Source organism: Accipiter gentilis, chromosome 12 (assembly GCF_929443795.1).
Source record: "Accipiter gentilis chromosome 12, bAccGen1.1, whole genome shotgun sequence".
In the NCBI taxonomy this organism is placed as follows: Eukaryota; Metazoa; Chordata; class Aves; order Accipitriformes; family Accipitridae; genus Astur; species Astur gentilis.
This window is the reverse complement of record NC_064891.1, coordinates 20,002,742-20,028,235: the sequence shown is the minus strand read 5'-3', so window position 1 is coordinate 20,028,235 and position 25,494 is coordinate 20,002,742. Positions and strand designations below refer to the sequence as shown.

Below are 25,494 nucleotides of genomic sequence, written 5' to 3'. Positions count from 1 at the left end.
GCAGGTGGATTTGAGAGCAAGGGAGGGGGCTGAAATCCAAAAGAAGAGGAAGCCAAGAGAGGGTTGCAAAGAGAGAGATGGCACGGTCAAGATGACAAGCAAAGAAAATGACCTGGGCAGCAGCACTCAGGCTGCCTGCAAGCAAGGTAAGATTGCAACCGTCAGGGTGCAAGGTGACGAGAGCCTGGCTGTGGGACCCTGTAGGGAAGTTTGAGGGAAAGTTGACAACCAGGTTATGGGCTGAGTGACAGGCAAGTGATGGTCTTGTCCACGGGGATTGAAGAAACAGGAAGGAGAGGAGACCTAGGGAGTAGGGTAAGAGCCTACTTTGAGCTTGAGCTGACAGATATCCACAAGATGATCCCAGAGGCAGGGTGTGAATTTAGTTGGAACAGACGGGAACTGGCCGGGGACGGAGAGGTAGGTCTGTGAGCTGCTGGCGTAGAGAAGGTCCTTGAATGTGCACAGACAGTGAGCTTGCTCAGAGATACGTGTGAGAGGGAAAGGAGACGAGGGACGAGGGCACAGACCCACAGAACGGCAGCGGGTGGGAGGGTGAGTAGCGACGAACTAGCCCAAGTAACACTGAGCAAGCAACTGAAGGTGCTGGAATCAAGTAGGAGCACTGGGAAAGGAGGACCAGATTTCCAGTGGAGTGTGGTCAGCGGGCACCAGAAGGAGCTGACAGGCTATGGCAGCGAGCCTGGTGTAATAGCGCAGAGCTGCAGCCAGACAAAGGATATTAGAGACCCTGTGATAGTGGTTTCTGCGACAGGCGAGAAGTGAAAGCCTGTTTGGAGAAGAACCTGTGGTGGAGATGGAGACTAAATGCAGTCTAAATCACATAAATCATAGTAGGCAGCACACTCAATAAGCTTAGAGATGACAGTGAGAAGAGAGATAGGGTGAGAGCTGGAGAGTCGCTTGGAGTCAAGGGTTGTTTGGAATTTTTTATTTTTATTTTTTTTATTAAAGCATAAAGATAAAGCATGCTTGTGCTGCGAGGGGAAGGAGCGAGAGGAAAGCGAGATACAAAGAAGGAGGCGGCAGATAGAGGCAAGAGAGATGAGAATACAGGACACAGTGAGGTGCCAGGACAAGCAGAAGGGCTGGGGACCACTGCTGAGGCCACCGCCTCTGTGGCCAGGAGGGGAGAGCCGGGCAGGACGTGAAGGAAAGCAAGCAGGGAGGAGAGGGAGAGCATGTCTTGCTTTGTTAAGTCTCTCATGGGAGAGATCAACACGGTCCTGTGCAAAGACCGGTCTCCAGTGAAGGCAGGAGAAGGCAGGGCTCGAGGAGCGAGTGAAGGGCTGCAAAAAGGCAGCTTGGATTGCAGCTGTGAGGGCTAGTTAAGCTGGTGAACATGAGTGCGCATTAGGCCGATGGCAGGATAGAAGGAGGCAAAAAAGCATTCATGGCGTGGAGGAAGTAAAAAAAAAAAAGGGGGGGGGGGGTAGGTTTAAAGCTTAAGCGATAAGTAAGTGTCTCAGAAGAGGTATCAAGGATATCCAGAAAGCCTCAGATGGTATGAATAAGGGCTTGATCAGCAGAGGAAGCTATGCCTTGGGGGACCTGGACGTCTAGGGATAAAGTCAGTACTGCCAAAAGCTGAGCTGAGTTAGGCCTTGCGAAAGAAATTAATTCAATAGTGGAGTTTTCCTTAGCCGTATGAATAAAGGAGACCTCAGAGAGAAGGGAGGAACCATGCAGTGTGGAGCATGTCAAGGTTAAAGACAATCTAGGCATAGCCCAAATCAGAATACCTTGTCTCAGTTTTCGCCAGGGCTAATAAGATTGAATGTCAAAACGAAGGCCAGGTGGCTAATGAAAACACAAAGACCACGTCCAAGGTGGAAGACAAATCGAAAGAGTTTCAAGTATTGGAAGTAGGGGATCTGGGTAGCCTGGATTTAAGCATGTTAAAAGAAGCGGCTCATGAAATCATAGACCTGGTGTGCCATCCCAGCCACCTCAGCTTAGCAGCAGCTAGTTATTTGAAACCACAGCAAAGATAATGCTGCAGTGGAAGACCACTTCACTTGGTCCTGCCAGCTACCTTTTGGAAACATTTGGCTCTCAATTTTAGACTGAAATACCACCTGCAGAGAGGCTGCACGGACAAGTGTCTGCAAGAAAGACAAGGGAGTTATTCCAGCTCTTTGAAGTCCATGTCAGACAGGGGAAGATCATGGAATTTATGCATGAATTCGTACAGGTGACCGTTCCTCATAAGCACCAATGCATCTGCTTTGATGCTTTTCTCAGTCACACTCATCACCTGCCAGAGCCCACCAGAAAACTGAGGTGTTGCGTGTACGTAGCACGCTCTCCCTCTGTGCTTCTTATGGGCGTGAAGCAGAAAGAAGTCCTCACTTCGCCCGAGTCCTTCTGGTGTGCGATCTTCCTCCCAGGAGGGCACGATGTGAATGAGCTAGAAAACAGTAGTATTAAAAGAGCAGTTGTGCTCTGCAGATCGTTCCCTTGCAAAGCAAGTTGTGCCAGGAAATACCGATAAAGATAATGCAGCTTTATTGTGAGCACCAGGGACGTGGCATATGCACTCCCTGACCGCTCACCGCATTTCTGCCAGGCCAGAAGCCTGCAACAGAGCCCCTGGCAGTGCGGGGGAGGTCCCTGGAGGCATGCAGAAAGAGGGCTACTTTGTGAGAGCCCCAAAGCTTTGCTCTAAATTTTTCTGTGGATTTTTTTTTTTGCCTTGGCAGAAGCAACAACGTGGGGTGATTGCAGCTTCTTCCCAATTTTTGAGGTAAGGTGCCTTCTGCATATGGGAAGGAGAGCATATGGCCCACTGTGTTTATTTCTCAGCCAGGATTCTTTCAGGCTTGGCAAATTACATGCTGCTTGCTGAGGAGCAACATAAGTGCCAAGTTTGAATTTCTAAAAATGAAAGGGATTTCATTTATCACAGCACAGAGAAAAGGATCTGAAAAACGCCCTTCAGTGTGAAAAATACCTTTTGTTTATGCTCAAACAAAACAACCAAGGAGAAATGTAACAAAATTTCACCTAGAGTAAAAAAAAAAAATAAATCTCTGCAATCGTCCGCAGGAGACTTCAGGCAGCTTCTGCCAGGCGTGAGCTAGAGCCAGGCTCCGTGAAATACCTCAACAACCGGCGAACTCCATGGGGTACAAGGTGATAATGTGGTACAGGCTCAGGCCATTACAAGGAAAGGGGCTGCCTGGTAATGGGTTAGCGTTTGCTGCTAGAGAGCTCCATTAGAGCATCTTTTCCTCATACTTTTGCTTTTTCCAGGCCCCGCATTTTTCCCTGTATGTGCTAGAAGCTTTTCTTTCTCTTATAGCATTTATTTTTATTGTGTCATTTTCCCTCTGTTCCCCCTCTTCATTGGCCCTGTGCGACTGTTTGTTTAAACCATTTGCCTGCTTTCATCTTCCATTTTTCTTCTCTCCCCCTTCCCGGGGGCTCTCTAGCTGTGATTATCCTTACGCTTCACATTAGCTTTCCTCCCTCCTGCTCAAGGATGGACTCAAACGGGGCACTGATTAAAGCTAAAACCTTTAGCGGGAGAATTTCTAACAGGCGCTGGCTTTGGGTCCAGCCGCCTCCGTGAGCTCAGTTCTCGCTCCCCTCTGCTCCTGGACCAGCTTCCGAAGCGCCGGGAAATTTGACGAGAGAGGGCCAAGCTGGCACCGCGAGGGCAGTCGCAGCTCCTCTGGAATGGCCTGATTTGTACCTTTGGAAGTCCCCAGCTATGCCTGTGGTAGAAGGCAGCAGGCACAGGGTGTGGAAAAGCTATTGCGTGGGCTGGTTTTTCAACTCTCTCCTCCTGCCGTTTGCTCCCCGAGGTTGCCGCTTGCTTTCAGAGTGGTAGGGTGTGCTGTGAAATGCCGTGACGGCACAGCCTCACGCAGCAGTCTCTGAGGGCAGTAATTACAGCCTTCATAATGTGCATAAAATATAAGGTTGGGCACTTCGGTGTTTCTTCAAATCCTCACCCTCCTTCCCTCCCTGTCGCCAGCCCTGCTCAGGGGCCGGAGCTCAGAAACGGGTGCTGCGGGCAGGTGTTGGAGAGCTCGGCTGCGGAGACTGTGCCGGTTAGGAGCTGGCGTTGCGGCACGGCGGCGGCCCCCTCGCACCTCTTGCCCTGAAACACAAATGCCAGGTGGCCGCTCTTCAGGGAAAGGAGGGCTGTTCCGTACTCCTGCGGGGTGGGAGCCGTACGTGGGAGTAACCTCTGAGTAACCGATGCGCTGTAAAACCGCACCCGGGCTTGCCTCACAGAAACTCGTCTGTGCAGCCGTTCCCTCTGCGGGTCAAATTAATGCCTTGATTAACCCCATTAGTTCACTCCGGCAAGAAAATTATGTAAAATACCATCTCACTGGACCATGAACGCCAGTTGCAAACGGCTCAAGAGCAGGTGAGATTGCAGAGCGGGAGGATTCATTCCTGTTGCAGGGGCTGGGTGGGATCATCAGAAGCTGCCCCCGCTGCCTCACAGACCTGCCAGAGTCACAAGGGCTCTGCGCCCACTCCGGTCTCGGCTCCTCCGGGCCAGCTGGCAGCACGGTCAGTAGCCCCTGCCATAAGACAGCACGTGTGGGCATATCCATGGGGACTCGCCCAGGACCGTGAGGTTTGCATCCCATAGGTGACCGAGCGGGTACCAGGTGATAACCATAGCCTTGCAAGAGGCTCTGCTTGAGCCAGGACTTGTAACTCATTAAAGCAAATAAGAAGAGCTCATCTTAATTTCACCCTTCATGAATATTTTTATAATTGTATACTTATTTCTCCCTTTTTGAGAGAGATGTATGTAAAGAGGATATTTTGGGTTTCATTTGGGCTGGTCCATTTTTTTTCTCCTAAAAATAGTAAGACCAATAAAAAATTGCAATTACAAGGCAACTAGTTACTTGAGATAAATGAACAGTTCTTCCTCAGTGCACAAACCCAACCATTATATCATTACGCTCCGTACCTTGGAACTAGCTGGTGAAACTGAGAATAAACAAAACTGAAAAGCAGGAGTGATTTCCCCTGCAAAGGTTTCTTTCTTGGGGGAGGGGGGGAAAACGCCAGAGTTGTTATTTGTAAAAGAGGAAATGAGCCTGGTTTAATTACGCTGGTTGAAGTTCAATAGCATTCTGTTGAAACGCTGGGTTTCTGAATCCCACCAGCGGTGCTCAGGCTTTGCCGAGTCAAACCACTGTGCTGAAGCAGAAGTGGGTGAACGGGAAGGCAGGGTTCCTGGTGCCACCCGGTAAAACGATGACCCCTTCTGCCTCGCAGTCTTTGAGATGAGCTTCTGGTGGTCTTTAGCTCTTAAACGGTATTAGAAAAACAGTCGCTCATTTTAGAACCCTTTGTTATCTACTTCGCCACCAGAAATTAAGAACTTGGTCCCTCTGATGAACAAACAAAAATACACAGAAGTAACAGTCTGACAGCTCCTGTTTGTTCTGTGGAAAGAATAAACTGTATTGAAAACACAGGGAGGAGAGATGGAGGCGAAGGGAGGTGAAAGGAAAACAAATTGGCTGCATGCAGGGGTCTGGTGTCAAACGTCAGAAGGATCTTGTTCGCTCAGATACTATATGAAAGACCATGGCAACCGGGGGCCAGGGGAGCGAGGAGAGGTTTGTAGCCCCTCCCTGAGGCTGGATGACAGAGGAAATAAATAGGTGAAGCAATCCACTCTGCAGGGCCTGCTGCCCGAGTCGGAGTTGTAAACCGGCATATTCCGTCCCTTCGTCCTGTACGCCTGCTCTTTCAAGGAAAAAAAAAAAAAAAAAAAAGACTGAAATGAATGGATTTGTAATTCCCTTAGTCTGTCATATGGTACCATTCTGCAAAAGGTGGCTTTGCTTTGGGCAGCCTGATTTAAAGAGAGGGATTAAGATCCCTGCCAGACACAATAAGTAACAACATTACAAGGAATTTGATAGAAGTATTTCAAGGCGGGGGGGGGGGGGGGGGGGGATATAGGAACGTGCTTTCAGGCTGCTCTGAAAACACTGGGTAGAGATGATGTTTTACTGTGACATAGTAAATGGAAAGGGAGTAGTGTTTCTGATCTCAGCAATAGGCCGGAGACCCTCTTTTTATAACACATACACGCACACACTCTCTCACGCAGTACCCAAGAGCCCCATGATAAAGGAGTAGTGCCCGTCAGCGTAGCACCAGCCTGGTGCAGGAGGGCCGGTTGCCTCTGCGGGTGCCAGGGTGCAGCAGCCCAGAGCTGTGCAGAGGTAAGGGCAGACAGTGCTGTTCTATCTTGTACATCGCAGGCCATTCAATTGCACCGCTAAGTTGTGTTTATCCAGAAAGGCTGTCATCCCTGAAGACATCAAAATGTGGAGATCTGCCATTTCTGATGGGTAATGAAATCAGAGTGTAAAATTTGATTCTTCTTTCTGATTTGAATCTGTCTTCAGCTTCCAGCCCTTGTATCTGGTTTTGCCTCCTTCACCGGATAAAAGAACTTCTTTAAAGGATTTCTTCCCCCGTGAAGATATTTTTATACTCCATGGTCAAAGCATCTCTCAGTTTTCTTTGTGGTAAGCTAAATGGATTGAGCTCTTTAAGTCACTCACTGGCAGACACTTTCTGCCTCAAATCATTTTTGTGTCATCTTTTTCTGCTCTGACTCTAAAGTGTAGACGTCTGATTGTATACATTTTTCTGGTATCGTTCTTCTAATGCAGTATGCAGGACAAGCCACCTCCTGGCTTCTATTTGCTCTTCCGCTCTTTGTACATTCAAGGATCGCATTAGTTCACATACTGCAGAACGGCACAGCGAGCTCATGCCTGACTGTCCGTTTTGCACATTAAGACCCTGCTTTCAAGCCCCCTCTTCCCTGGGGTCCCGCTCCGTCCCCCTGGCCTTCAGCAGCAGCAGAGCCAGCTCACTATGTCCCAGGGCTCTGATCGTCAGGCTGTGCACGGAGGGCCGATGAGGAGGCTTGGCCGGTCCCTGCCTGGGCTTACCCGCACCCGGCTGCCCGGCTCTCGGGGCATCAGCTGGTGGTCGTTCTGCTTGTTCTGAAAGAAAATTGTGTGATTGCTTTTAGCTGTAGTTGGGAGATTGAATGACATAGGGAAGGAATAAATCGCTGCCTGATAAGGAAGAGGCATAGAAGATTTGAGACAAAGAGGAAAATACCTTTTCCACTCCCCTTTGTTCTGTTTTTAAAGTCACTTATGCTTAACGTGCGTAACTGTACTTATGTGCGTGCACATCGCCCCTGAACTCCTGCGGAGGATCCCCTCACTTCAGTAGATCCCTGGAAATACACTGGGAGGACACAGGATTTATGCTCCTGTTGCTTAACTAAGGATCGGATTACCAACAGAGGGCAACTCCCATGTAGGCGTTAACTAAGCAGCCAGATCCCTACAAAAGTTCATCTTGCTGGGTGCTCTGCAACTATAAAAACCTGTCCAGACGTGTTATGGTGACCGTTTGGAAATTGTGGCTCTTTTTTGGCTCCGTGAATGGCAGCTCGGCTCTTTCAATACCCGGTTTTGCTCCCAGGGGCCGAGCACTCGATTCTGGCCATGGGCTGCTGTAGAAGCGGGTGGCTGAGGATGCAGAGACAGGAGGGGTCCCGGCAGGGTCTCTGGCAGGCTTAGCCAGCACCAGCGTGTGCGTTTGAACTCGCTCTGCGGCACGGCTGAGTCAGGCCTTGGCATCGTCCCCCCTCACATAACCGGCCTCTCGGCTTCTCCTGCCCCTTAGTAAGGACTTCATGGCAAAGCTACAGCTTCCCCATTCCTGGCTGGAGTGCATGTAACTCTGCACGAGCCACCGTTATCAGGACAGAGCTGTTTGCCACTTGCGAGTAGCCCACGGTGGCTTCAGGTGTTGCTGAAAATAGCCAGAGTGAAAAAACAGAAGTCACATTGTACCGTCTTCCCAGATGCGACAGGCTAATGAGAGACAGGCTGAAAATACAGCATGTGTTTCCCATTCCAGGACATCTTGTCGCTCTTTTCGGGGACTACATGCCCACACCCATACAGGGCACCCCTGTATGCGTGCACAGGGCCCTGGGGGAAGGAGCTGAGTTGTCCCCTGGCTGCTGCAGATGTCCGGGGGATCCCTCCGGAGCGGCGGCAGCCTGAGTCACCGTACGGTGAGTCAGGCTGTGGGCATGGGCCGCTGGGTACCAGCGCTGTCAGCTGCGGAGGTGATGTGCGGCCGGGAGCTGGTTAGCCGGGGTGCTGGTGAGGGTGTCTGGAGAGCGAAGAGGCAGCAGTGCCAGTTGGCGGAGGAAGGAAAACGCAGACGCAGAGGCAGGGCGGAGGGTGTAGGAAGGAGAAAGGGACGGCAGGGAATGAGGAGCAAGAAGTCAAAGGGAAGGAAGGCTCGGGGTGCAGTAGGAGGATGAGGGGGCCGGCAGGCAGCGCAGGAGCAAAAAAGGTGGTCAGTGAAGCTTGGATTAATTTGGTTTTGAAGCCCTAGAACTGTGTAAGTGCTGCACTTAGCCTGAGTTGCTTGACTCCGTGCTTGGCTCCTGTGGTGAGACTGCATCTGACCTGGAGCAGGCATGGTTTGTAAGAGCCGTGTGGAGCCCAGCGTTGCTTCTTTCGTCACCAGTTCCCAGCCACACGCATGTCCCCCCCAGCCCACTTCCACGTTTCGTCTCCGCGCAGGACCTGCAGAGGGAAGAGTGGAAGGAGGCTGGGTGTGCACACCCGTGGCTGGGTAGCTGAAGTAAGCCGTAAGCCTGCGTGGCCCCGTGCCGCTGCCAGGACTGGGCAGGGCTGTACAACCCCCCCCTCAGAGGTTAACAGCAGCAGTGCTGGGCTGCAGAGGTGCTCTTGGTAAAGAGCTCTGCTCCCGGGTGCTAGGGAGCATTTTCCTGCCTGCGGAGACCTTTTGCCTGGGCTGTGCTCCTGTTTTCAGGACACGTAACCCAGGGCTGCTCCCGGTGATGTCAGCGGGGCCTTTCATCATTGGTTGGGAAGAGCTTTCGCCAAAAAAAATGGAAAGAAAAAGAAATATTCCGGGCGGGAGGGTGGTGTTCTGGCTTGATGAAGAAGGCCTGGCTTTAATCCTGTTATTAAAACTGGAAACAGGAAATTTTCACTCTGGCTAGGTAAACTCTTGTACCTCAAAATGACTAAACGCACAACACTGGAAGTAACACCTTTGTGCTAATCTCTGTATTTCCTCCAGCTGCTGCATGGTGCACGGGGCTCATGTCAGCTGGCGGGGCTCCTTTCAAAGCTTTCTTTCTTTTTAGACTCTAGAATTAACTTACAACGTAATACGATACAGAATAGCGAGCCTTCTGCGGCACTACCGTGGGGTGAACGTGTCCCTCAGCCGTACCCCTGCGTGCATAAGAGCCAGGACAGTAGTTCGGTAGTAGGATTGTTTTGAAGGTGATTCGGTGAGGACTTGGGCCGCAGCCCCAAAGGCAGCTGTGCGCCGAGGCTGGGCGGAGGAAGCTCGGAGTGATGTCACTTCACAGCATGCCCTTTGGCTCCCGGGTTCCCCCCCCTTTTCTGTTTCCTTGTAGTGGCTGCAGCAAAGGCTCCATTATTTGGCAGCGTGGCATTGCTTTTGTCTATAAATGGAAGCAGTTGGCCCGTCTCCCAGTATAACACAAGATAGTCCTGTGCATCAGTTATGCAATCTGTAGCGTGATGACTTCATCAGAAGCCGGGGGAGGGCCAGGGGGGTGGTAGGAAAAAGCCTTTACCGTCAGCTCTGCTGGAGACAGCTGATGTCTGCGTGTCCCCCAAAGCAAAGAAAGCGGGAGCTCGGTGACAGGGCTGGGTGAGAGAAGAGCAGCTGAGGGATCGTTAGCGGGTGCGTTTTCCTCACCCCTGCTCCGGGAAGCCCCAGCAGCCGCCGCAGCTCTTAGGGTGCTGCAGGGACCACACTTGACCAGGTTGTAAAGCGCAGCGAGAGATGGGACCGGGGGAGAAGTGGAAAGAGGAGCAGGGAGGGAACTTTCAAACCAGGGCAGATGTTAAAAAGAGAAGGAACCTGAATATCGGAGAGCTGCCTTTCGGCAGAGAGCCCTTCAGGGAATATCTGTGCAAAGTAGAGATGTGGACAAATTGTACTTTCGTGTTATTTCCTCAGAAGGGTCCTTGGAAACCTGACCTTCATGCAGAAAGGCTGATCTTAATTTCCCAAGCTACACTCAAGCATTGATTTTAACCCTTTCATTGACCGGGTTGGGGGCATGTCATAAGATTACTTTTCTCGACATTCCCAATCACACAGTAATTGACATAACTCGAACCACCGGTGAAGCAGATGAATCTAAACCCCACCCCAGCGTGCTTTGCACAAAGGATCCTGAAGTGGTATAGGTCCTTTCCATCAAGTTAGCGTTTTTGAGTGAGTACCCATCGCTAGAAAACAATTAAAGAGGTTCTAACGAGCAAATGCTAAGGCCGGTCCTGCCAAGCGAGCTGCTCTCTGCGGTGCTTCCTCTGGCTTGCTTAGCCCGGCAGAGGTGAAGACTGCTGGTATCACCCACCACACGCTGGTATGTGCCAGTAGCTTTCCCAGTACTTGATGAAAAGGTGGTCCTGCCCCGCAGAGCAACTCTTGCACAGTTTTTTTGTCTTACGGGAAGCCGGCCTGAGCTAACCACAGTGTTACTCATCTCTCCCTCACCAGGCAGTCCCCGTGCATCCCGGCCCACGGTGCAGGAGCTGGGCACTGATGAAGGGACAGTGAGGGCAGGCTGCCCGGCTTCAGGTGTGAGCGATGCCGGGGAAGGGCAGAACGCCCAGAGCCAGCCCCACGGCGAGGGGTGCCGGATCTGGGGCTCCGGGTCTCCCACGCTGGCCGAGCGCAGGCTGCGAGGCTGACCCAGGACGAGTCCCTGCTGCGGGTCCTCCTCTGGGACACGGAGCAGCGCTGCTCTGTCGCAGGGGCAACGTGGGCTGCGAGGGGCTCGGGTACTAGCTAGCGCGTGGAAGGTAGGTGGGAGAGAAGAGAAAATCCTTAAGCTCTTCTACAGCAAGGAGCACCCGGAGTAAGGACTGGGCAACCAGCGCTACGCCTGCCGCTTTGTAATCACCCCCCCCCCCCCCAAATCGTTATTTTTTGAGATTCGGCCCTAGCCGGCCATCTGGATTTGAGCAAGGCTCCCTCCGTAGTGCTGAAGGGAGGCGCTGGGCTGTTGTCAGCTGCCTTTTTCCCCGGGCAGCGGGACAGCCCGGCCGGCCGGGCTCCGAGGGACACACACACACCCCCCCACCCCGGCTCCGAGGCAGCTGGGGGCGGGGGGACACACAGTTATAAAGACACCAGCTCCCGGTACCGCTGCGGACCCCCGGGAACGCTCCCCGCCGTCCCACGCCCGCTCCGTTGCTGCCCCCCCCCCCCCCCCGGGGGCGCAGGCAGGGGCAGGGTGTGGGGGGGTGTCCAGCCGCTCCCCGGCCCCCCTCGCCCGTACCGGGGAGTGGCCGGTCCCGCTCCGCCGGGCCGGGCCGGGCCGGGCCGGTCGGTGCCGCGGGCGGGCAGCGACACCTGCCGGCGGGCGGCGGCGCCGGTGACCGCAGCCTCCCCCGGGCAGCGCCGGCAGGCGCAGCGGCAGCACCGGGGCGGGGGGGGGGGGGGAGCCGGGGTCGAAGCGGGACTCGGGTAAAAGCCCGGCCCTCCGCCGGGAGAGCGGCGAGGAGCGGGGAGGGCTCCCCGGGCTCCCTGGCGGCCCCCCGGCTGGTGGAGAGAGGGGGTTCCGAGGCTTAGCCCCGGCCTTCGGTCGCTTCGTTTTCCCGGCGCTAAAAGGCAGCAAATTGGATTAGAAACATAAAGAGAAAGCGGGGTGGGTTTAGAAGGTGTCTGTGGCATCGCACGCCCTGCATCCTTCCAGCCACGCACTTTTGGTCCATCGCTGCGGGATGGAAATCTTAAATAAACACGTTATGTGGTTAAATCCTGAGATTCTGGTGCAGTATAGGGGGATTTAATGCTGCCAGCTCCCGCTATTTGTTGTGTGCGCCTAAAACCCCAGCTTCTCAATCCAGAGGACTGTGTGAGACCGCCGTTATGGAGAAAGGGAAATGGAAAGGGAGAGAAAATATACTTGTCTCCATGATGAGGGAGAGGAAGTTTAGAAAAACGTGACTCTGGAGTTACATATCCTGAATGAAAATAAATCTAGTACACAACTTTATTATTTTATTACTAATGAATTGTAAAAGGGCTCTTGCTTTATCTGAGGGGGGCTTGGAACTCCAGGAGAGAAGAGGAACCTGCCACCTGCTCCCCGTGGGGAACAGCCCACGGCTTGGTCACAAGCCACGAGCGTCTTTCCGAGGACTCTTACTTTCTTCAAGCTCCAGTCTTCACCCACAGGCTCAATGTTTCTTGTTAATGAGCCGTAATTCCCCTTTCCCATGGAGCACCCTGATTAACGAGGCCTTCTCTCTCTCTGTGCTCAGGAGCAGCATCAAGTGGGATTGTCTCGGACCACAGGGCCTATGCAGCCTTCTGTCCCACCGGGCTCCAGCAGCGTGGTCACAGGCACGAGCTCTGGGGGTCCCTTCCTGGGAAACCAACCTCAAGCGGCCATTATGAAGCAGATGCTGATTGAGCAGAGAGCCCAGCTCCATGTGATAGAGCAGCAGAAACAACAGTTTCTAAGAGAGCAAAGGCAGCAGCAGCAGCAGATCCTGGCAGAGCAGGTACAGTATCCGTTTGTCTCGGGCACCGCCGTGCGCGCTGCTATGAGAGCATGAGCGCTAGAGACAGCACAACACCAGCCCCTGCTTCTATACTGGGTCATTCTTTCTGTAGCTCCTGTCGTGGAGTTTCAGCAACGGTTATCAAAGAAGACGTATCTGCCTCTATCTTACCATTAGTTTGGCAAATATTACCCATGTTCCCAGTGGTGGCTTTGGCAGTCACGTGGGATTTTAGACACTGGAAAAGCTAGCTCTTAACCTGGTATCTCATGGTGCATTTATGCTGGCAGAAGCAGGCTCTGCTACAGTTATAGCTGCTGGAGCTCTCCCCTACCTATGACTATGGTCTTGCACTGGCAAAAGCGATGTACAGCCGTGCAGCGATCAAGGACAAAGAACTGATGTGCATTAACAGTAACCTAGCAAAGAAAAAAAGTTAGTATTTGCCCAGATCAATACCTTAATCTGGTTTATTGCATGCCAGTAAGAGCGACTAAGTTAGCAGAAGGGAGAGGCAGTATCAAGGGGGAACCAGAGGCTGAAGGGGGAGAACAGTAAAACTGTATCTAGCAGTGGCAGCATGGAACTGCTGCATTGGAGCCCGTCACCTGGCTTCTGGAGCTCTTGGGTTTTGCAGTACAGATGTTAAATTACCCAGTCTGAATGGTGATGTCTTACGCGTGTTTAACTCAGCTGTAGTTTAAAAGCAGCGCAGGAGAAAGTCTGTGAAAAGTCACAGTGTTCATTTCCTATAAGCTCATATCCAGGTTTAAACTTGCAGTCCCCTAACGTTACCTAAATGATGTTCTGGTAGGTCAGTAGTTGCTTTAAGCTTGGCTTCACCTCTCCTGCTGGGGAGATACGGTTCAACACCTGGGGTCTGCTTTAATTTGCGTTAGAACTTGTGCACGTTGTGTAACCACAGAAATATCGATAGCCTTCCTCTCTTCTCACGTTCCTTCTGAGAAAGAAAAATTCACCCCCGGTGAATAGGAAGGATGCTCCTAGAAATATTCAGGATAAAGATGCGTGAATTGGTTCAGGGGTGAACAAGTACAGAAGAGTGAGGACGCAGTAATGTTCCCCCATCATGGATTAGGCCAATTCAAGTGCATAAACCCAAGAGCCAGTCACTGACTTGGCTGCTGAAGGCAAGCCTAAAAGTGTTGAAAACCCACAAGGCTGAGGCTGTCAAGTGTGCTGGCATAGATGAAAAATGACAGAGTCACAGTCCTCAGGCTCCTAGCTTTTGGGTGTTTTGTGCCTAACAGGGTTCCCTTTATCTTTTTGATAGCTTGTAACACATATTTATGAACACAGGGATTAGTACTTGCTTCTCTTCCATCTTTGCCGTTCTCTTACCTTTGTTACACATCCTTGGTTTTGGACACAATATTTGTACAGCTGCAGATGAAGCATCAAGATGCGTCCTTTCAGTTAGTGCTTAGTCGAGTATACCCTATGCTTTGAAAGCTCTGGTAAACACACTCTCTGTTTTTATAATTAGCCCTTGATTCTGTTTTAGATGCGTGAGTATTCACAGAAAATAATCACAGAGGAGCAGTGTGGGCTGGATCAAGGGAGGAGGCATTTTGCAATCACCTGCTCCCCAAATATCATTCACTGAAGCACAAGAGGAAATGTGCCATAGTATCCATTTCTGTTTTGGCTCGGGAATGGTCCTAGGCCACAGTGCTCAGGTCAGGATGCCCAGCTCCTTGCAGCTGAGCGTTCTGAGTGCAGAGGTGGAGGAAAGTCTTGCACCACGAGCACAAACCTCTAGACCTTTGGCAGGGCTCAGGGAAGGAAAGGGTGTGTGGCTACAGTTGCCCTTAGACGTAGGTGAGCAAGGCTATTTCATATCCCTCCCTCTCCTTTCAGCCTAAAACAATTAAGTTTGCACTGTAGAGGTCGAGATGAAGTGGTTGTAAGGAGAGATGATGTTAGCCTTTCTGAACCAAAAGGAGTCTGTGTGCTGAGCAGCCCAAGTGCTCTCAGGAGGACTCTTCAAATGACTCTGCTTGTCTCTCCGGAACAGCTTGCTAGATAAGAAATGTTGCAGTTCTGCTGTAGTACTTTTGCCACCAGCCCCTTTCTCAGCTCACTAATTAATTAATCATCTTTTTCTCTTCTGCTTTCTTTCCCTCATTCATTTTCAGCAGTTACAGCAGCAGTCACATTTGCCTCGGCAGCATCTGCAGCAACAGCGGAGCCCGTATCCAGTGCAACAGGTCAATCAGTTCCAAGGTAAGAGTCAAATTCTTTTTCCTATATTGGAGTCGATGTATGCCCCTGTAGCGGGGCTGTGCAAGTTCATGAGTTTTGCAGAGACCAGGGTTTAAGCAGTGTGCCAGAAGAGGAAGACAGGCTGTTGCACCCTTGCACATACTGCACGTTTACCAAAGGGGAATGCCCAGGTTTGTGTATTTAGTTAAGTTTCTAATTTCCTTTTCTGCTTCCCTCAGCAAAAGCTGCATTTTTTATTTGACATTTGTTTTGCCTCTTTGACATCTGGATTCTATGGATTTATCTTGTTTGCCTTCATTCTCATTATGCTTTTTTTTTCCAGCTAGTGTCTCACACTGTATCTTGGTTTTACCCCTCTTCATTCCACACTTTATCTAATTTGATGAGCAGAGAATTTCAGAGAGGTGATCCTTATCTGGAGAAGTGACTGATAAATGTCAGGTGTAGGAAACACAGTGAAATATCTGAGATGTAAATGGAGATTTTTTTAATGATCTCAAAAAAAGCAAGTATTATTTCAATGTGCTCACAAATAACTGAAGAATGTAAATACAATCGGTTTGGCTTAGGAAAAGAAGTTAATTCTGAGCTTTTTAAGTGCAAAGTATCAGCTGAATGTCTCACTAACCATGGATTCTAAATAGATGTGAAACGAACATGCACTTGCACTCTATATTCATGATAGTGTCATGTAACTGCAACAGAAAATGAGGGAGGCAAGCATATTGCAGTTCTTGTACCCAGGAAGTGAACAGGTAGCCAGATCTGCTGCTGGTATATATCAGGGTGGCTACTTCTAATCACCTTCTCATTTTTATCTTCGGCAGCATAAATTCTGTATGAAATCCACCCCACCCCACCTCCCCAATAAATTCATTTGCAAAATCAAAATGTATGTGTGTGCACTGTCATACATTGAGATGCACATGTAAAATCTTTCTGCATTAATGCTTCTTTGAAACCTTGCCTTCATATGTATTATTTAAAAGAAACGGAGAAGAGAGTTTAGGCTAATCTGACAGAGCAAGGAACTAATTTTCATAAATGAGCTAATTTAAATATAAATATTTCACCATTTTTCCTATTTAGTCACAAGAATGTAATCCAGTACAGTGAGTTATGTGTAAATGAGACCAGAAGGTGGCCCAAAATTTTAAAATCTGTTGCATCTGTCTTTTAACTGCTCCTTCTCTGATCTCCTGTCTCTTATGCCAAGCCCAGTAGTTAACAAAAGTAGTATGTGAACCACTTGCTGGCAGTGACTCCGTTGGAGGTTTTCAACTGCCATTTTCAATTAAAAAGTAGCTAAAGATGCATTAAATAAAGTTTTTCACATTATCTGTATCATCTTAAGCACTTGCCGGAGTCACTGTAAAAAGAGACTGTTTCTAATCAAGGAAGGAGGAGGTGACCTAAATTAAGAAAAATCAAGGGGACCCTAGTGCCAATCATTAAGAAAACAGTTTGATAGCATGGATAAAGTAAAAGCTGCCACTACATTTGCCCTGTTCAAATGAGATCCAGGTGGTCTCTCTTCATGCTACAAAATGTTTAATTTATCTATATGTTGGAGCTAAAAGCATCCTCCAGAAGCTTATCCTGCTGCAGCAAAAAGGAGGTGTAGCCATTCTCTGCATTATATGCAAAACTATAGAAATGACGCTTCCTTTATTCACACCCATTTCTCATGGAAACTAAGCCAATGTAACTAACAGGGCCCAGTACTCGCTATTCTCCATGGATGTTCAGGTATGTTGTCCGTCACAGAGGGACAACAGATAGGGGCTGATTTAAGAACATTCAGATTTTGTTGTACAATTCATGACTCTTTAAAGCAACCATTTTATATTTACATCTTGCATTTAATAATGTTTGAGCTGGGAGTAATTGTGTGTGTCATGCTCTCGGAGCTTCACCTGCAGAGTATTGTATTTAGTTTGGTATGGTAGTGACTCAAAACCACAATGAACCCATGGCATACTCAGAGCTCCGGTAATTGTTTTTAAATAAAGACAGTAAATACAGAAGCATATTGGCTTCCCAGAAATCGATAGCTCCCCCCATCTCTGAAGGGAAGACACAAGCATGGTTCAGTTATCTGCCACGGTGTGGAATTTAACAAGGTTAGGATTTTCTGGTTTCCCATCACTGGCCTAAGGTGGAGTAAAATGTGCTTATAATATTGATTCACTAATACACTCTCCCTGCTTTAAATGTCCACAAAAAACAATTTTTCTTCTTTCCTTAGACTTAATCAGTAACAATGATATAGAAAATCCATTCATTTATGCCTCCTGAGCTATTAAAAAATTGATTGGCTTTCTGAGCCTGACACTTCCATTTTCAAGGCTTACTTTTGAAAGACAATGGAGATATTTAAAAGAGAGCTTCAAATGGTAAACTGAAGTTCACCTGCATGCTGCTATTGAAGAAGACCAATGGCAGATTTCTCATTTGCTTGCTAGAAGCTGAATTAGGCTCATCTGAGGAAGATAAGTGCTACAACATCACAGTGCATATGCAACTTTGAAGTCTTAGGGACTAATTTTTTTCATGGAGGAGGGTGCACATTGTCACTGGTCCTGGGATGAAAAATACACACAAAAAGAAAGACTCGTATTTACTTTTGAAAGGGGACTTTGACTCCCAGGTCAAATTTAATCTCTGGTCCTAGCAAAGTAAGAGAAAGGCAGGCCTATTTTAGTCCTGCAGCTCCCGTGGCTGTCTAGCTTAGGTACCCGAGTAGGTTATTATCTGAGAGGCAACCATGGCTGTAATCATGCATCACACATGCAGTCGTGTTGCCCGATTCTTCAAGAATCTGAAGCCATGATTCCCTTTGGGTACACATCCCAAAATTGTCATAATTGAGAACTGCTCAGTGAGTAAATCATTGGCCTTTTAACCTTGCCAGCCTCATTTTAGCCTTAAGGGAAATTAGGCTGCTCGCCTGCATTGATGGTATTCTCTGCTGAACAGTGTCCCGCTTCACGAATCGAATACCTAACACGATCAGCGATCCTGTTTAGGGTGGCACTTGAGCAGTGGGGACTCTCACCTTCAAGGAGAGGGGATTTGGCAGGTCAGGACAGAGGCTGCAGCCAGAGTGAGGTGGGGAACACATAATCTCTGAAATGCAACTATCATTAGGCAGCAAGCACATCTCCCAAGGATGGATAACCTTCTAGCTCTATGGTAACCTTCACGTGAAGCGATAATTTATTCACTCAGAAAGCACAGGGATCTGAAATCCTACTGTGATGCAGAAGGCTCCTACAGATTCTCTCTTATGCAAAAACGTGTGAATTACAATTTACAGGGTTGTGGGTTTTTCTTACCTTCCTCCCTTTTTGGTGTAGGTTCTCCCCAGGATATAGCAGCTGTGAGAAACCAAGCAGCACTCCAGAGCATGAGGACATCCCGAATGATGGCCCAGAACGCGAGCATGATGGCAATGGGTCCCTCCCAGAACCCGAGCACACTGCCCACGACCGCAGGCCAGTCAGACATGGGCATGGCTCCTTACAGCAACGCCTCTTCCAGCCAGCCGGGAATGTACAGTATGAGCACAGGGATGAACCAAATGTTGCAGCACCCAAACCAAAGTGGCATGAACATGGCACATAACGCAGGCCAGGGAACGAGGCAGCCTGCCTCTGGACAAGCGGTGGGAATGGTCGGCACTTTTGGTCAGAACATGCTGGTAAACTCTGCTCTTCCCCAGCATCAGCAGCAGATGAAAGGACCTGTGGGCCAGGTCTTACCCAGGCCACAGGCACCACGGCTTCAAAACCTGATGGGGACTGTCCCTCAAGGAACACAGAACTGGCAGCAGCGAGGCTTACAAGGTATACCCGGAAGGACTAGCAGTGAAATGGGGCCCTTCAATAATGGCACAACGTACCCGATGCAGTCTGGGCAGCCACGGCTGTCCAAGCAACACTTCCCACAGGGGCTTAATCAGACAGTTGTGGACACGAGTGGAACAGTAAGAGCCCTCAACCCGGCGATGGGAAGACAGTTGCTGCAGCCACTACCGGGGCAACAAGGAGCCAGCCAGGCCAGGCCGATGGTAATGCCTGCAATAAGCCAAGGGGTCCCCACGATGTCCGGCTTTAGTCAGCCTCCGACGCAGCAAATGCCAGGTGGTAACTTTGCTCAGAGCAGCCAAGGCCAGGCCTACGAGAGGAATCCCACTCAGGACATATCTTACAACTACAGTAATGAAGGAGCGGGGGGGTCATTCTCCAGTTTAGCAGAGGGCGCAGACCTTGTGGATTCCATCATTAAGAGCGGACCAGGGGATGAGTGGATACAAGAACTTGACGAGTTGTTTGGAAACCCCCAGTGAATGGGCTTGTATAGTCTGGAGCTTTGGTTGTTATGTTTGAAAAAAGAAAAGAGAGAGTTGGATGTTCTCCCCATCCTTGGATTGTTGGGGGTTTGTTTGAAGTGGTTTGGTTTGGGGTTATTTTGTTTTCTTTTGTTTTTAATCGTGCAAACTGAGCTGATCTGTAGCCAACTTTGGAAGATTCAGGGGACGATGAAAACATCGGCATCCCAAGACTTCCACCAAGCAATCTCCATTGTGTGGCAGCACCCGCTGTGGGGGGGTGGGCAGGATGGGGGAAACTGGAAAAGCCGGGTGATGCCTCTGGTTGGGAAAATTTGGTCTTTCCCCACTGAAACGAGGCTTCATTGCACAGTGGTATGGGGTGGTCCCGATATCTCCCACCTCATGTAACTGTAAACACTGCAACTTTCAGGGGAACAGATGAAAACAGCCGGGAACAAAGCCTAAAGACGTCCATGGGCGATTGCACAGGCCCTGGTCAGAAATGGGCTTAACCCTGGGGGTAAGCAGGTCTCGGTGAGCCACAGCCAGGCCCATGGGGCCGGCTCTGGGCTGTCACAAGGGAACGTGCAGCACACACGTGACAAACCTAAACAGTCACAGGGAGGTCACCATTTTCACTGCAGAGTGATAAAAATCCAAGAAAAGTGTAGGAGAACGTAAATTTGGCAGTGTGGTGAGGACAGTTTGATTATGGGACTGCTGCCAGACATGGCTTAGGTGGGTGGGTTAACCTAATGAGCTATTTAGTCCCCTTGGGACTTGCAGTAGCGCTTCTCTGTCAGAGCACTTTGGCATGTGCTGCCTGGCAGTGCAGAACAGCAGCTATGAATGGTGTAGAAGGGCTGGGAGGTACCAAGTAGGTCCTAAGCAGGTCCCTCTCTTTCTCTCCTTCCTCCCCAGTATGTTTTCAGTTCACTTCCTTCCCCTCCTATGCTTCCGTGCAAAGGAAGCTAGCTGCACTTTTTTTCGGGTGACCAACAACTGCCACAAAGGTGCAGGCAGGGAAGGAGACAACAGGCATGAGAAAATGTACAGGGAAGGCTTGGCACGCAGAATGAGTTTCTCCTCTCCTCTTGAAAAGTGCAAGGTTGGCAGATAGTATTACCCTGGAGTGTCTGGGTTCTCAATGTGATGTTATATGCAGCCTGATCTTCAGTTTTAAACAGATGTTTGGTCTAATCTCTCTGGTTTGCTGGAATAGAATTCACTGCAGTGTTTGAAGAACAAGAACCAGTGAAGGACTAGTAAAGATCATTCGTGAATGGGTAAAATAATGGATGCAGTTATTACAAACATGGGGTCTGCCCAAATAAGCTTTTAGGTAATAGTGACATATCACTATCTCCACTGTGTGGACCAGTTCTAAGCCGCACTGTAATGAAGTTGTGGTATGCCTTGCATAATATTGAGATGCCAGCCATTCTGAATGTCGAAAGCAGCGGTTCCCAAGCTGCAGTCTGAGGCTGAGGTAAGCTGTCCTGCGAAACCTACCACCTTTTTAGTGTTTTCAGCTGAGAGCTGCTTATCAGGTTATATAGTGGCGCATAAAAAAAGTTAACGTGATCAACAGTCCAAAAAGTTTGGGAACCTCTGGCCTAATTCTGGCCTCTGTGAGCCATAAGATGTGCTCTGCAGTGAACGTCTCTAGTGTACAACTACCAGTACCAACTACAGCTACTGATTACCTCCTTGTGCGCTGCCCTCCTTGGGCCCAGTGATGCAAAGTGCTCGGCTGCTGAAATCCACAGGAGCTGAGGGGCTCAAGCCCTGCCTTTCCCTGTGGAGCACAGAGACACATCACATTAAGGAGTGGGAACAAAGTGGGCCTGGAAGCATCTCAGGGTGCCATTATGGTTCCCTTTCATGCAGTAATCCCTTGCAGGGCTTACCTAGACAAGGGGAAGTATCTGTTTTAAATGCTATAATGTAGGCAGGACAAGCTGCATTTTTAACATGGACTAGCTGGTCAAGATGAGCTATCGATCCAGCTTGCCCTGACTGCTAGATTTTTTTAAAACATGCTTTAGTTGCGTCTCTTTTAGCTGACCCCTTTTTAAAATACAGCAGAAGGACCTATTCCAGTTCCACCTGAAGACGATAGGGGTTTGCCTGTCTGCTGCTTCAGCAGGAGCTGGATTGGGCCCTAATTCAGTGAAAGAGAGCACCAGCCAAAGTTTTCAGTCCATCTTGTGGGTAAGTGGCTCTTGGACTAGCCTGAATGGAAGGGGTAGGCAAACAATGAGAGAAATGGTACCCTGAAGATTTGAGGGCATCTGCATATGTGTGTGTCTGCGTGAGCATGTGGGTGAGAGAGCGATGAGCTGGTATGGCATATATGTGTCCTGCCCCGTATGACAGAGGCATGCCAGGACGAGGAGGCAGCGAGCCCGCTGCGCAGGGGACGGCACTGGGGACGGCACAGCATCCCTTTGTCAGGTGCGAGTGACAGGGGGGTCACCTGCCAGCACAGAGCTGGGAAATGAGGGTTTAGAAACACGCGACCATCACACTGCGGCCAAGTGCAAACCCACGTGCATCAGGGAGATACAGGCTTTGGTGAATACATGGTGATGAAGACTGAGTCTCTGTTGTCTTTGCAAAGCTTCCTCCAAATACTCCGTACTGGGACCAAGTACTAGAGAGGTAGATTTTATTAGATTTGGGGTTGTTTTTTTTCTTTCTTACTATGGTGCTGATGTATATGTAATGTTAAAAAAAAAAAGTTATTTGTAAATATGTTTTTACAATTCTACAGATATCACTGGGTCTACTATCTGTAAAATATATACATATAAATATATATATATATACTGTTTGTTTAAAATAGAGTATTTTTATTTCATTCCTTAACTCATCCTTACTGCAGTGGTATTGCACTTCAGATGACGTCTAATTACTAATTTGTACTGTATCCCTGACGGCAACTTGCTCCATTTTATTCAGATTTTTCTAGTTTTCTGTTTTTACTTTGTACATTAAGCATTGCTTATTTCCTTTTAAGACCTGTACAGAGCTCTGAAAATGTAGAAGACCTGATGTTAACATACCACTTTTAAAGAAAAACAAAACAAAACCAACCAAACAAAAAACAAATAAAAGATGGTTATCTGAGTCATATACCAGGCTGGTTTATAGGGTCATCTCTCGCCCCACTCCTGCGCCTCGGTGAGTGATCTTCCAGGGGAAGGAGGGAAGCCGGCTTCAGGCAGGCCTGGTTTCAGCCCCAGGGTTGCTGGACGGCTGCCTCACTGCACCCTCCGGGGCTGCCCTGGCCCGGCCCGAGTCGGGGCATTACAGGCGGGGTATAGCCCCGCACCGGGCCCCGGGCTGGTTCAGCAGCCAGTAAACCCACTGCATGCCGGTTAGCCCCGCCAGGCAGACCCGAGCAGCTCTCCCTGCGGCTGCGGAGCCGCAGGTTGCGGTGATGAGCTGCCGGGCTGGGAGTGCTTTGTCAGGAGTCTGCCTTGCTTTGGGGTCTCGGTGCCCCTTGCTCGGAGCAGGGTGAGCTATCAAAACTGTCTGTGCTCCGAGGCGAGGTCTGCGCTCCGGCGGTTGCTACAGGGGACTTGGTCCTTAACTAGGCCGGTTAGAGACGGCAGCTCCAAACTTCTGCGTTTATTCCGTGTAGGGACCAAAAGTAGGGAGTAGGGAAGTGCTTCCAGGGGAGGACACAAGATGGAGAGCCCAGGATTCGGGAGTCCTGGGGCTGAGATCTGGGGAGGTGAGGTGGGCTGGAAGAAGGGAGATGCGGGGTTGGATGTAGAAGTTGGAAAGAAGAGATGGGGAAACTGGGGAAGCATGAAGACGCATGCTTAGAGTAGTTCCCTATCACCTACTACTACTACACTGTGAGAATTGTGTTGTCAGAAGCCTTTTGGAAAGTGCATGTAGCCTTGTTGAATTTATATGACCCGTTCAAGATAAACATGTCACGTAGCCTTCGAGGCTTGACACCGATTTCTCCGTATTGCCAGCCTACTGGGGAGCTGTGGAGGATCAGGCATTGGACCTCTGTTTGCAGAGCTTGCTCTTCGGGATGTCATTGTGGCTTGGCTCCACGTACAATCTTTAAGGTGAGGTTCCCCTTCGCTCCTTAACATCAGTCCTTTACCATTCTAAATGTGGATAATGGGGCACAAAGAAAGAGACTGGCCCATATCAGAGCAGCTTGCCAGAGTTACTCCTCAGCGTGGGCTGGCAGAGGGCTTGCTGAGAAGAGATGCTTTCAGCAAGAGGCCCCTAGGTACTGACTGGCTTTGAAGCTGCAGCAGGGGCCATCGTCGTTTCTGATCCTGACTGACAGATGAACGTTTGCATCATCTAACAGTGTATAGGCTGAATGTGCAGCCCGATACTGACTCCTCAATCAGCAGGCAGGAAATGGTGTGGTTCTCGCTAGAGTTAAACCAAATACTGACTCTGACAGTATCCATCTATTATAGGTGTGTTTTGTTTTTAATGATAGATGAGTCAGTCTTTAATGGTTTTTGAACATAGACCTTCTGTCCTGGCTTACTGGGGAAAAAGCAGTGACTCAGAAGACAGGCGGCATCCTCAACGCTAGGCCTACTTCTGCTCTCTTGTTAGCTGGTGCAGCTCCTAAATTGTTAGGTTCATGTTTATTCCCTAGCACTCTGGCTTTGTGCTGCTGGGTGATGCTTTGCAGCTTCACACCTGCGTTTTCTGGCATGTGAAATTGTCCCTGTGTGACAGCAGTTTATTCCTTTCTATGGAATGGAATGGAATGGAATGGAATAGAATAGAATAGAATAATAGATGTGGTGTGGGAAGTTATCTATAAACACACCAGATCACTACAACAGGTAAGCTTGGAATGGAATAATTTCAGAGGCAAAGACCTATCTGAACACAGTTAGTGACCTTTGGGCCTCCACTAGTGTGTATTTCAAGCCTGTTAGGTGGACGCCTTTGTCTTGGTTTTGATTCTGGCGGCAGCACTTTCTGCTGCCCCTGACCGACAGAAGACATCACTGGCAGGTGGGTAGGTGGATTTTCCGTCTCTCAGCCCATAGAAAGAAAGTTGGTGGAAGAATTCCCAGTGATTTCTGTGGTGAAATCTGGCCCTGTTGTACTTTCTCCCCAGAGGCAAGTGCCGGAGAGTTGCCCTTTCCACAGCTGTGTCAGCTCCAGCCTGTTCACCATCACAATCTGTCCTCTTCCGCTTGGCAGCTGTTATTGGACCCAAGTCTTGCACCTTTGTACTTGTTTCATTTTATTGTTTCAAATGCCATTTCAGCCTTTGCCACCTGCAGGCACTTAGTTGTGTCTTTTAATCACAATCTAACTTCCGCACATGTGTCCACCTTTTTCATATGAAAGGTTATTATGAACCTGATCCAACACTCAATTACTTTGTGGCCAGGTTATCAACCTCAGTACACTTTTAGAAAGACCATAAGCATGTTCATTATACAGAACTGAGTGAACACCACTATAAATGTGCCGTATTTTTAGCCAAATCATGTCTTCAGAGGCATGACAAGAAAAATCTCTGCCTGCTGGCTCTAGCATTGCCTGAATAATTTGAATTATCAGAAGCTACCAGAATAGGCATGGCCTTGCTTCTCCTTTCCTCTACATAGTTTAAATTAACCATCAGCATACTTTGAGCTCACGGTGGTAGGCCGTGACTTTTCCCCCCTTTTAGCAGAAAACTGGTTTCATAGTCAGTTTGCTTTTCATTGTCATTTTGTGATTCCCAGAGCTGTGGCCATGCTGAGATGTTTGTCTAGTCTTTCCCACACCCCAGCCATCTGTGCCTTGGTGGGAGACAATGCAGTAGACCCAATTGTTAGATGAGCATCTGTGCCGCCTTTTTGTCTGGGCTGGCTCTCCCTCTTGCAAGTGCTGCGCTGTGGGTACAGCCTGTCTTCGAGAGGCTTTGTGTGAGGACTGGAATCTGCCTAGAGGAGGGCCCCACTTCTACGAGAAGAGTGTTTGAGCATGTGTTGAACTGCAAACGTACGTATAAAATCAAAAGGCCTTCACAGAAACGTAGGGGCAAGTGCAGCTTTAAATGTTTTCCTGAAGAAAGCGGTGTTTCTATATATGCTTAAGCAGCCTCCTGCAGTGGGATTGGATATACTTGGAAAATTGGGACCTCGCAGCAGCATACTGCATCAAAGCGTGTTTTTACATTTGTGCAGAATGGATGGCACTGCTGGGGGAAATGAAGAGGAGTGAAGGAAGACTACAGAGGCATTGGCAAAGCTGAAG

General features: G+C 49.4%; 1 protein-coding gene across 2 annotated transcripts in view; it reads left to right on the top strand.

The window, feature by feature from the left end:
• MAML3 (mastermind like transcriptional coactivator 3) overlaps positions 1–22,372 on the top strand; it is a 254,200-nt gene extending 231,828 nt beyond the window's left edge. The window contains exons 3-5 of one of the 2 annotated variants that reach the window (XM_049814995.1): positions 12,411–12,653; positions 14,816–14,900; positions 18,260–22,372. In XM_049814995.1, the coding sequence (XP_049670952.1) occupies positions 12,411–12,653; positions 14,816–14,900; positions 18,260–19,251 (1,320 nt within the window). In that variant the 3' untranslated portion in view covers positions 19,252–22,372. Of the gene's footprint in view, positions 1–12,410; positions 12,654–14,812; positions 14,901–18,259 lie in introns of both variants that reach the window. The other variant, XM_049814994.1, reaches the window with a different exon arrangement.
• Positions 22,373–25,494: the final 3,122 nt, after the last annotated feature.